Source organism: Phalaenopsis equestris, unplaced genomic scaffold, assembly GCF_001263595.1.
Source record: "Phalaenopsis equestris unplaced genomic scaffold, ASM126359v1 Scaffold000796, whole genome shotgun sequence".
In the NCBI taxonomy this organism is placed as follows: Eukaryota; Viridiplantae; Streptophyta; class Magnoliopsida; order Asparagales; family Orchidaceae; genus Phalaenopsis; species Phalaenopsis equestris.
The window spans coordinates 13203-26095 of NW_018165236.1; the positions used below are offsets into that span (position 1 = coordinate 13203).

At 36.2% G+C, this 12893-nt stretch overlaps 1 protein-coding gene across 1 annotated transcript in view; it reads left to right on the top strand.

Annotated features, from left to right (window-relative positions):
• LOC110031244 (probable sucrose-phosphate synthase 1) overlaps positions 1–12893 on the top strand; it is a 38316-nt gene that overhangs the window by 3658 nt on the left and 21765 nt on the right. Inside the window, exons 4-8 of the mRNA XM_020734358.1 lie at positions 991–1054; positions 1769–2464; positions 2581–2697; positions 2853–2984; positions 3126–3302. Coding sequence (XP_020590017.1) covers positions 991–1054; positions 1769–2464; positions 2581–2697; positions 2853–2984; positions 3126–3302 — 1186 coding nt within the window. The remainder of the gene's footprint in view (positions 1–990; positions 1055–1768; positions 2465–2580; positions 2698–2852; positions 2985–3125; positions 3303–12893) is intronic.

Sequence of the window (12893 nt, forward strand, 5' to 3'; positions counted from 1 at the left end):
ATCCGTGATTGGGTTGGTGTAGCTCTAGTGACGGACAAAATTAGAGAGAGTCGTCTTAGATGGTTTGGTCACATCAAACGCCGACCATCTGATGATTCGATTAGAAGAGTAAGAGCGTTATACCTCAAACCATATATTCGACTTATATTTAGAAAGGCAAAGGTAGACATAAGAAGATTTGGACATATTGTATAAAAAATGATATTAATTTACTAGAATTAAATGAAAAAATGACACTAAATAGGACGCAATGGAGAAAAAGTATTCATGTAGCCGACGGATTCATGTAGCCGACACCACGTAGTGGGATGAAGGTTTTGTTTTTGTTGTTGTCGACTTATCAAATTTCATTCAAAATATTCCATTGATTTCTCGTATTGGATCCAAAATAATCCAAGAAAGGGATTATTTTGGATCATATCTGAGGATTTATTGGATTAAATAGAGCATTTCAGATACCTGAGATTAAAATAGTTGCATAAATAAACAAGGAACCATTTTAATTTTTTTTTCTATTCTATTTCTTGTCAGCTTGATGAACAACGATTTTAAAATTCATTGCAGATACCAGGTAGATTTTTGATCATTTTCCGGCTTGCACTAGTTTTGTAATCCATCATTTAAGCAATGGATGACATTCCACTATAAGTGTCAAACATGATGCTCTTGGATACTCATATGTTTTCTTGATAACTTGTTGGATTTATTGCAGGAGATATTCTAATTTTGTCCACTCATTTCTTTATTATCATTTTGAGCATATCAAAACTTTGAAAAAGATTGTAACTGCATGATGTGTTGCTCTCATATTATCGATGTATGATCACTTATTCAATGCTTGCTCATATGAGTCTTCATTCCACAAAAGTAGTGGAATTTGACAGAAATGATTTGTTATGAATGAAGTTTGCACAGCTTGTTGATCAATATCATTGTGGGCAGTCTTCATTGCATTTGATGGAATTTCTAATGTTGCTTTTTTACATGCAGCATTCATGGTCTGATACGTGGTGAAAATATGGAGCTTGGTCGAGATTCTGACACTGGCGGTCAGGTAATATTGCCTTGAAAATGTACACGTGCATTAGTAGTTTGTTTTTGTATTCGTTAGGTTTGTCAAAACAATTTTTTGTTTGCTAATAACTCATGTTTTGCTCACTATGTAGCTCATTTTCAATTTATTCTTTAAACAAGTGAGCCGAACATGAAATATTATTTTAGAGTTCGATTAATAAACAAGTCGAGCACGTGACAACCTTTGCTTTATTATGTTTGGCTCATTTTTTATCGAATTAATTAAGTGATTAAATGAATAATAAATATTATAACTTTTTATATTGATTTCAATGCTTTATTTAAAAAAAAATGTTGAAGTTTATTATTTTTTAAATCATTTGAGATAAATTTGAGTAGAACACGAATTGCAAATGAACAAATGAATTTGAATTTAGCTGAATACGAACATGCTATTTATGAATTATTTCAAATGGGAATCGATTTCGAATAAATGAAATCTTGAATGAGCCAAACACCAAACAAGACTAGGCTTGCTCAAGCTAAGCTTTGTTACACCACTAGTAATCATTTCGGATAGGTTGAAAAAGGTGATTTGCAATTTCTTGAAGAATAAAACAATCAGCTGATTTGTTTCTCTGTTTAAAAGCTTTCCATTATTGCGACTTCACAATTTATGGGATGGCTTTCATTTATTAACTGGTCAGATATGTTGCTTTACTCGACTAATGTTATGATTTCCATTTTTCAATAGGTAAAATACGTTGTAGAGCTTGCCAGGGCATTGGGCTCAATGCCTGGAGTTTATAGGGTTGATTTACTGACTAGGCAAATATCAGCGCCAAATTTTGATTGGAGCTATGGAGAACCTACAGAGATGTTAGCTCCCAGTCATTCTGAAAATTTTCGTGAAGTTGGAGAGAGCAGCGGCGCTTATATAGTACGAATTCCATTTGGTCCAAGAGATAAATATATTCCTAAAGAGCTTCTCTGGCCATACATTCAAGAGTTTGTGGATGGTGCACTGAGCCACATCATGCAGATGTCCAAAGTCTTGGGAGAGCAAATTGGTTGGGGGCAACCTGTATGGCCAGCAGCTATCCATGGTCATTATGCTGATGCTGGTGATTCCGCAGCACTCCTCTCAGGGGCGCTAAATGTACCAATGGTTTTCACTGGTCATTCTTTGGGCAGAGATAAGCTCGAACAACTTCTGAAACAGGGACGCATGACCCGGGATGAAATTAATGCAACTTATAAGATAAACCGTAGGATTGAAGCTGAGGAATTGGCTCTTGATGCCTCTGAAATTGTTATTACAAGTACAAGGCAGGAAATAGATGAGCAGTGGTGCTTATATGATGGATTTGATGTTATACTTGAGAGGAAATTACGAGCTAGAATTAAGCGAGGTGTCAATTGCTATGGTCGTTTCATGCCTCGTATGGTTGTAAGTATATATCATCCAAATAGTTGCTTAATAGGTCTCTGAATGTTTTTGAGCATAGTTTATTGTTGGATTTGACTAAAACCACCTGCTTTTGTGCTATTCTGTATGATTTGCAGGTGATTCCCCCTGGAATGGAATTCCATCATATAGTTGTAAATGATGGTGATATTGATGGCGATGTAGAAGGAAATGAAGAGAATCCCACTTCACCTGATCCCCCAATTTGGGCTGAGGTTTGTGCGTAACATATTATCTGTGTTGAATCATGAAACTATTTAAACGGCTGCATTTTACATGAAAAATCATCACTATATGATGGTAGGGTTTGTTAATTTTTTTTATTGCTTTTGATCATTTTCACCTGACTTACTATTGCTATACTTTGCAGATCATGAGGTTTTTCACTAATCCGCGTAAACCCATGATTCTTGCTCTTGCTCGACCTGACCCCAAAAAGAACATTCTGACTCTGGTGAAAGCATTTGGAGAATATCGTCCATTAAGGGAACTTGCAAATCTGGTAAATCAACTGTTACCCATCTATTAGAGGACACCATTGTACGTGTAATATTTATGCCTCAAAGTTTGCGGGCAGAACTAATTTTCTTATTCTTCTTCTTTTTCAACATGTTTCTGCTGATTATTTTCAGTTTTTCTGCAGACATTGATAATGGGCAATCGTGATGCCATTGATGATATGTCTGGTACAAATGCAGCTGTACTTACTGCTGTCCTCAAGTTGATTGACAAGTATGACCTTTATGGGCAAGTAGCATACCCTAAGCATCACAAGCAATCAGAAGTTGCTGATATTTACCGTCTAGCTGCAAAAACAAAGGTATTGTTTATTTAGTGTTTTTCATCATTTTTGGTGGAGGCAGTTCAAATGAGTATTTAACATAAGAAAAAAAAAAGAAAATCTTTATGTGCTTTCTTCTCATATGTGGCTCGAGTTATGGAGAATAAAAAGGAAGAGGATGTGTATAATTCGGTAAACTGGATGGTGGTGTTGATTGGGGATCGACCGGCTAAAATTCATTCTAATGGCAAACCCCCACCAGATCTTAGACCTTGAATTTGGGAGATTTATTTAAAAAAAAAACTCTCTAATTCGTATTTATGTTTCTAGCATCAAGGTTATGGACCTTGATCTATGAAACATTATAAAGGTTAATCAATGTTAAGGATACCTTGATTGCTAGCATCGAATATAATATTAATATGATTTTTATTCCATCGTTTGTCCGGCTTTCCACAGCATTAGCATCTACTTGAGCAATCTTATGATTTGCTTCTATTATGATATATTTGTCTACTCTTATTCCAATACTTTTTCCATGAAACTAGTTTTTTTTTTTCAAGTCCTGCAATTTTTATCAATATTCAAAATAGAAGAGGATATTTCACCTATATCGCATCATTAAATATCTTTATTAAAGATGAGGTCTCTAGTATAATTTTGCTTCAATTATTTTAAACATAAGGGTTGCTGATGGTTATAGCTACTCCATTTTAATTTTTCAAGGAGCGACAAAGTTGATTCAAGCCATAAATTATCTCATCAAAGTTGATATCAGTAGAGCTTAATTGACCTGTCATCAAGTTAAACTTGTTGATGTGTTGTCAATAGAAACTCCTTCGTGGATGTTGAAGTTAAAAAACTTACGCATAAGATGTATCTTACTAAAGGGCTTTCATCACTCATGCTAATGTGGAATTTTGAAGGCAATACCATCTAGGGTTGATCAATTCTATAACTGTAAAAATTTGGAATAATATTTTTGTTTTACAGGACCGTATGGGAGATTTGGGAAGCTACTCATAAGACTTATTAAAAACTTAAAATATTGCAAAATTATTTGAGATTGAGACCACTGCATGAGCTCTGACAAGAGTTGAGTATTAATACTTCAAAGCACTATCAAGGTACTTGTTATAGTTAGATAAGTATGATACATATGCAAGGAAGTGCCCGCAAGATGCTATTATGTATGAAATAATAGTGGAGAAAAAGATGATGATCAAGTTTATATTGGGTTTAAATAAGTATGATACATATGCAAGGAAGTGCCCGCAAGATGCTTTTATGTATGAAAGAATAGTGGAGAAAAAGATGATGATCAAGTTTATATTGGGTCTAAATAAGAATTTACATGAGGTTCGCAGTAGAATCATGGGGATGAAGCCTTTGTTAAAGTTAGAAGTAAAGAAAACATGAAAAAGCTCATCATGGCAAGAATTGTGGGTTCATCTAGCTCCGAAAGTTCAGTTTTGTATACCCATAACTCCTCCCGTTTTTCAAAGCTGAAGAAGAATCTTCTTTTGTGTGAACATTGTAAGAAACTTGATTACACAAAGGACAAGTGCTAGATACTACATGGAATACCTATAGGGTGGAAATCTAGGCGAAGGGAGAAAGGACCAATACAACAAGGCGCGTGCTGCTAAAGGTTAGCTGACCCTAGTCCCTTCACCAAGGAACAACTTAAGGTGTTGAAGAAGCTTCTTACTAGCACGACCAAGCTGCTTACTAACTTAATGATACACCAAAGTATAACATCCTCCTATTCTGCTAACAATGGAAGATTTTGACCTTGGATAATAGATTTTGGTGAGATACAGAAGTTAAACCTAAATTCCAATAGGAAAATCAGATTTTATCAAACAAAAGCAAATAGGGTTGCAGTCAAGGACACTTGGAATGTGAAAACAATGACACAAACAAAAGATCTCGCTATGGTGAGGAAGGAAGGTGGCGGTAGGTGTGAAAGGTGTAGGATGGGTGACAACAAGCAGGTGAGGGGCCGGTGGCGGCCTACAAGCAGGCCGATTGCTAGAAAGTGGTAGCAAGTATGCAGGGGTTTAAGCGAGGCGACAACGAGCAAGAGGGGGTGGGGGGCAAGAAAGGGGAGACCATCAAGCAAATCGGTTGCAGTAGCTATAAGCGGCGCGCAAGGTGGGGCGACAGCTAGTAGTCAAGGGAAAAGGGAGGAGATATGTAGAGGTAGTCACCACCTCGGAGCAGGATACAACCGAAGTACCACCTTTTCTCAGATGCAACCCTAACAGTGTAAAACATTCCAATGATAGAAAATTCTGAAGCAAAAACTGAACCCTAAAATAAAAAATAACATATTTATAATAAAATATAATTAGGAGGGGGAAGACTCTCCCTACAGGCGACAACCCTAGACCATAAATGGGCTGGCTGGCTCCCCTATCACCTTAGTTGAACTGGTTCGACCAAGCCTAGCTGATTCAACCCTCCCCCTGAGCCTTATGTTAGTCTCCTGGTGTTGGGGGAGGTTTTCCTCATCGTCAAAGCTTACAGTTCATTGTAGCACAGAGTCAAATCTCTCACATTGAAGGTAACAGAGATATTGTAGTCTTATGGCAGGTCGATCTTATAGGCGTTGTCATTTATCATCTTGAGGATCCTGAATGGTCCATCTGCTTTGGTCTTGAGCTCACCGAACACTCCTACTGAGAACCTTTCTTTCTTCGTCCGTATCCACACTAGATCCCCTTCTTGAAAAGTCATCTTTTTTCTGTCTTGTTGGCCTGTGTTTGGTAATTGCGGTTCTGCTTGGGGATTTCCTTTTCCATCTTTTCTATAGGTTTTGAATCTTCTGCACCTATTCTGCAGTATCCCACTAATCTCTCATGTCGGCAGGAGCGGTACCAAGTGGAGTGTAGTAAGCGAGTTGTGCCCGTACATGATCACAAATGGGGTGCATACTGTGGTCTGACTCACAAATTTGTTTCAAGCAAATTCGTCTTAGCTAGAATTTAATTCTACTGCTCAATATTCTTTTCCACAAAGCACCTCTAAAGGTTCTCCAGACTCCTGCTCACTAGCTCCGTCCGACCGTTCGACTGTGGGTGAGCTATTGAACTGAATTGAAGTTTGGTGTCGAGCTTCCCCAATAGAGTCCTCCAGAAGTGACTCAGGAAATTGCCATTTCTATCGGAAGTGATGGCCCTAGTATCCCATGTATTCTCATGATTTGTTTGAAGTATAAGTCAAGGACATGTAATGCTTCCAACATTTAGTGATAGGGTATGAAATGTACTATCTTTGAAAATCTATCTACCACAACCATCACAAAATCTTCATTCTGTTGTGTCATCGGGAGACTCACTACAAAATCCATGTTAACATTTACTCATGGGTCCTCCAGTACTGGTAGTGGAGTGTAAAGTTTTGCATTATGTCCTGTGGTTTTGGCTACATGACAAATCTGGCATTGCTTGACGTGCCTCTCTACATCTCTTGTCAGTCGGGGCAAAAAAAATATATTCTCTTACGAGTGTGTCTTATCCCTACCAAAATGACCTACAAGTTTTCCACCTTGACTTTCCTGAATAATGGACTCCCTCAACAAGCATCTAGGAATACCTAATTTTTTTTTGGAACATGTAACCCTTAGCTTTGTGGTACTGCTTGGTAGGTTTCTTCTGACACTGCTCCTAAATCTCCCTAAAATCTTCATTTGTCCCGTACAACTCTTTCACTACCTTAAAGCCTAGACTCAAGTCTGCATCGAAGTGATCAACAAGTTACAACGGCTCAGTGCTTCTGCTACTCGATTATGACTCCTTGCCTTATGCTTAATTACAAATTAGAGCGACGCTAAGAACTCGACCCAAGACACATTTCTGCCATTCAGTTTGTTTTGGCTGTTCAAGAATTTGCAGGCCTCATGATCAGTGAATAATGTGAACTCGCTCGTTAGTAAATGTGACTCTAGTGATTAATAGCTCTCACAATCACATAGAACTCCTTATCATACGTTGAATATTTCCTCGACTCATTCTACTTCTCACTGAAGAATGTTGTGGGGTAGCCTCTCTGGCTCAGTACTACTCCAATCCCCACATTGGAGGCGCTAAACTCAGTCTCGAACAAGTGATTGAAGTTCGACAATACGAAAACTGGTGTCTAAGTCACCTTCTCCTTCAATGTGTCGAAACTGGTATGGGCTGCATTTGTCCACTGGAACTTCTCTCCTTTCAAAAGCTATGTCAGGGTATCAATGATCGTACTGAAGCTCTTGACAAATCGCTTGTAAAATGATACTAGCCCAAAAAACTCTCAGCTCGGTGAAAGACAGGGGTGCAGTTCAACTCACATTGGCCTTGATCTTTGTGAGCTCCACTGAATGCCTTCACCAAATACATTGTTGCCCATAAAGCATACTTGTAATTGTCAGTCGATTTTTTGGAAAATTAATTTAATTTAATATGTATATAATTTTGATTTTGGAAATAACATTTTGATTTAGAAAAATGAGACTAGATATATCTCATTCATATAATAGTTTAGATAGTTGAACACAATACCACAAGTATACACCACCCCGAGAGGTAAGCATAATATTTATTAGTAGGTTCGACCATTTAAAATAAAGAATGCATGACATCCGTTTGGTCTGCAAATTTTCTGACTGAAAATTCTCCTATCTAATATAAAGATTAGACAGAATTTATATTATATAGTTTCTAATTTCCTATAAGGGCAAATCAAGTAGGAACAATTATTTTGAAGATCAAAAGAGCGAGAGGCAGGGAATATCACAGACTTTGAAACGAACCTTAATGACTTCTCAAACTATCATATTGTTTGACTTTATATTTTAAGATTGATGTTATTTGAATATTTACTCCTGCCAACTATTTAAAATTTAGAGCTTACATATGTACGATATACGATCATGCAAATAGCCTTGGAAGATGGAAGTATTTACGTCGTACTGAACAAAATAATGTTGTGAAGGATTTACGTCGTAACGTAAAAGACTACTAGCAAGACAATTAGGAGAAAATAATCCTCAGCTTGGTCTATGTGACAGACACATGAACTTGCCAAAAAATAACACTAAAAAATTCTTAATTTGTGATACATATAAATAATTTAAGTTTTTCTTTTGGCAGACAATATATAAATTTTATCGGAAGATATGTTATATTATATATTCACACATTAGACACTTCATGAATCAGTCACACAGTTGGGTCAGAATCACCGACAACCCATGAGAGCAAGGGCAACCCTTTATCAAATGTTGGTGAATAGTAGTATCAACCCTGCACCCTCACGAGGTTATTGGGTTTAGGAGATAAATTACTATTCTATTATCCCACATACTTAGATGTCTCTTTCACCATCGTGCTTACCACCAAAACCTCCAACTTACACCAGCCTCGATGATCCATATATGACCGTTTATAATATCCACAATTACTACAAGAATTTGAGTGAATGTTCAAAATCACACCCCGGAGCATTGGGTGTTAGGTTGAGTTATGATGGGATAATTCTCATTAGTATGTTTTAAGTTGAAGAGTCCCGAATCATATATTGGTGAGTTTTTATATTTTGACAATGATTTTTCTCAACAGATTGTAATAAACCCAAATGTCTAAATTCTTGTAAAATATATTCGGTGACTCCGAACAACTTTAGAATTTTTTGGACTGTTTCAAGTTCATTTGCCTTTGTTCGATTGTTGAGTTGATCGACCCATGTTGAATTAGAAGTTATATTATTATACTTTAAATTGTGCTCAGTGTAATCTTGTGGATGTCTTAATTAGCCCATGAATGAGGCAAATGGTCAATTGTTAATGTCATCTTAAGAATTATTCAAGTAACCATCCCTAAGGTTACTCTTATAGCCATTAGAGAATTTTACCCTCTTTCCTTTTAATTGGCATGAGCTTGTGTGTTTTAAGATATTTCATTATCATTTATATTTTCTTTTTAAAATTTTTCTCAAATGATATTGAATTAAACCTAATTCACTACTAAGCTCTTAAGGCATCAAGGGTAAACTTATAAATTTTTGAAAAGGTTTTGTAAAGTGTGCTTAATCTTTACTGAAAGGATTGAATTTATTTTAACCATTTGTTGGGGGTCCAGATCAGTGAATTATTAACCTTCTATTTCATTCCCTCAATCTTGGATCACCCAAATTCTCATTTCTTTCTATGCATAACAATTCAAATAATTATAATTTTATCCTTTTTAGATAATGCCATGAATGAGTTAATACTTTATTCACCCTTTGTCAATCACTTTAGTAGATTAATCATCATAATTTAACACCCTTTCCTTCTAGTTTAACCTAAAAAATTAATTAAAGGGTTCAATTATAAAATTCCAAAATTACCAGTATACTTCCATGGTTTGCATCCTATAACTCTTATATTTTAATTCAAATAGTCATAAAACTTCACTGACCTCTTACTCGTGGACTTTTTAATGCAAATAAGAAAAAGTATATATTTCTGATATTTAGGGTTTGTTTGGGGCAGCAGCTTGTCCTGCTTATCCAAATAATCGCCGATCCAAATAAGCTGCTGATCAGCAGTTAATCCAGTTAAGTTGGCTGTCTGTTTGGGTCGTGCGTTTGGGAAAAAAACTGATTTATAGTTGTTTCTGGATAAATGATCATTCTGCTCCTGTGCAGTTGTGCTGTTTGCAATAGAACTATCATGATTAAATATTTGATAGTTTATAATAAAAAAAACTATTTCATAATAGTAAAAAAAAAGATATACACATCACCAAAGAGTGAGTATCAAGAAACTTAAAAAAAAAGGAAAAAACATATTTTAATTTTCATTTTGTTAACTAAACTTCAACTGTAGAGGGTTCAAAAGAAAATTAGACTTAGCTAAACATATAAAAAAAGTAGGCCAACCAACCAAAAGTTTGAGTTGGAACAGAAAAATACTCCCCAGCTTGAATCATATGTTCCAAAAAGAAGATCTAATATTTGGTATAATAATTTCTTCTTTAAATCAGTGCTTTTCTCCCAATCCACCAAACAAAAAAATGACTGTGCAGCCAATAAACAACATATAAAAATTTCAGTGCCATCCATACCCAACATTTCTATACCCTTTCGATAGCATAAATAACATCAACGATATGAAGAGAACCTGAATAAATAATTTAATTTATAGATTTACCTTTTTTTAACCATTATTACAGTTATTACACCTGTTGAATTTCCACTTAAAATCCAAACGGCTGTTATAAATACTAATCCAACCATAAGAGTGCTCATTGAAACTATATTCTTCAAAAAAAATCTAAAACGACTGTTATAGAGTCAAGTTGAAGAGCTTGGATCAAAATATAGATTTTCAAATTAACTCAAAATCAAAATTAATTCTAGAGAGTCAATTTAAACTTAAAATGGCACATAAAGGTCCAAAACTTTAATAGAAAAGAAGTAATGTCAAAGACGAAAATCGAACCTCCCAACCCTAGCGATCTGATTTGCATCGGCCTTGAAGGCATTGTCATGGGAGTGAAACACTGAGAAAAATCTCGTTAAAAAACTCCCAATCCGGTAACAGCTGACCAACGATGCCGATGATACCATAAGTGTAGGTAGCAAGTACCTTCTTCAGCGAGAAGGAATAGAGATCGACCACCACCATTAGAGTCGCAAGCGCCACCAAGCAGGAGTGGAGCGCCGCATCATTGTCCATTTCACCACAAATGAATCTTAAACAGTAACACTAGCACCACACTCAGTGAGCCCCAACTTCACAAACAAAATGGCAAACGAAGCATGCCATAAAGCTCACGAGAGGCGAGGGAGAGAGGTGAGGGAGAGGCAAGGGAGCGAGGCGAGGGATGATACCAGAAGGGCACGGGAGGAACAATTTGCTTGACGCGGATTCAAGGTGAGGGCCACAGGATCAATCTCGCGGCCTTGTTTATTAAGTAAATGTAAACTGCGTTTTCCAGCAAGCTTCTCAAATGCAAGAAACCAACGACGCAACAACATTTTCAAAATTCCGTCTGTGCCTATAAGTGCCCCAAACGGGGCCTTAATTATTTTCTATTATTATTTAAACCAATAATTATAGATTTAATGGTAATTGATTTTATCCCCCAAAATATATCCTTTGTTTTCTAGAAATTTTTTTAATATTACTTAAATTTAGAGGACTAATCTAGACCATTTTTATAATTTTTTGAATTGATTGTGATGAGAAAAAAAATAGAGAGAAATACAGTTTTAATTTTAAAATCAATTTTTATTTTTCTTTGATCCTCTGATCTCATTGAACTCACCATACTTGATTTCATATTTTTCTGACTTATATTTTATTTTTTATAATTGTTTTAATTAAACAAAATTGAATCTGATTAAAAATTAGGGCTTTTAAGGATAGATGTGTTTTATAACATTGGAAAAATCAGAGAACATCTCTATTCATAAGGGGAATAAACCCTAAAAATTCTATGACATGGTGATTAATATTTAATTATTTATTATTAAAATAGTCTCTGGAGTATTTAATTAAATTTAAATATAAGATGATTATTTTTAATTTTGAGTTTATTAAACTCTCCTCTCTCCACTGAGTACATATGTAATTTTTTTATTTTTATGATTTTTCTACACAATGATATGATTTTTTAAATTTATATTTAATTTTCTGTATTTATCTAATTAAAAAATCATGCATTTATCCACTTAACAACGCGACATCCACGTCATTCCCAGGCATCTCCGAAAGATCACATGTCGTCCCGCTGTTGGTTGCACTTTCCACATAGGCTTCCCCATCACCCCGCGGTCCATAGTCTTTAATTGAATCGATGCACCGTCTGAACCTATTCACCCCATCTGTTTTAAATACATGGAAATGGATGACATCCAAGCATCGTCCTCAATGAATCATAACCCGAGAATCGTTCATACTATAGAGCTAAGATCTCCATCAATACTTAACCAAATTAAGTGTGGTTCGTTCCTATAGCTTCATCTAAGTGAGACAAACACATCTATACTAGGTGGACATTGCTTGTTCATTCTCTTCACTAAAGACCAAAACTAATACAAAATTAGGGATTTTGAGCTTATACCTTTGCCCAAGAGGCGAGACCTTGATTTGGTTGGTTGAGAAGCTTCGTCTTGGCACCACAAACCTCCTCCAATTCTTAGTTTTCTCCGTGGTTGGGTCTATGTATGACCTAGACCAAATGGTGGCTCGAGTTTGGTCTAGCACTAGGTTAGAGGCCACTGGAGAGGGAGATTTTTATTGGGGAAGTGATTTTAGAGTATGGGGAAGCTTTTGGAACAATTAATTTGAGATTTTGGTGGGTTAGTTTTTATGACAGAAATTGCCCTATATTTCAGTGGGGAAATTAGGGTTGTGGATGGTTTGATGGCTTAGTAATGACGGAGATGAACTTCGTGTAGGTGTAGGAAGGGTTTGGAATAATTTTGACAGATCTTCCTCAAGGTTTGTGCACGTCTCCTGTTTTAGCCGCAGGGGGGGGGGGGGGGGGGTCAATGGCTAGAGGCTTCAATTGGCCAAGCCAGAGGGTGCCATGTGGCAGTTAGGTGGAGGGAAGACAGGGGCAAAGGTCCAATGGAGGTGCGCCAAGTAGGATGGGT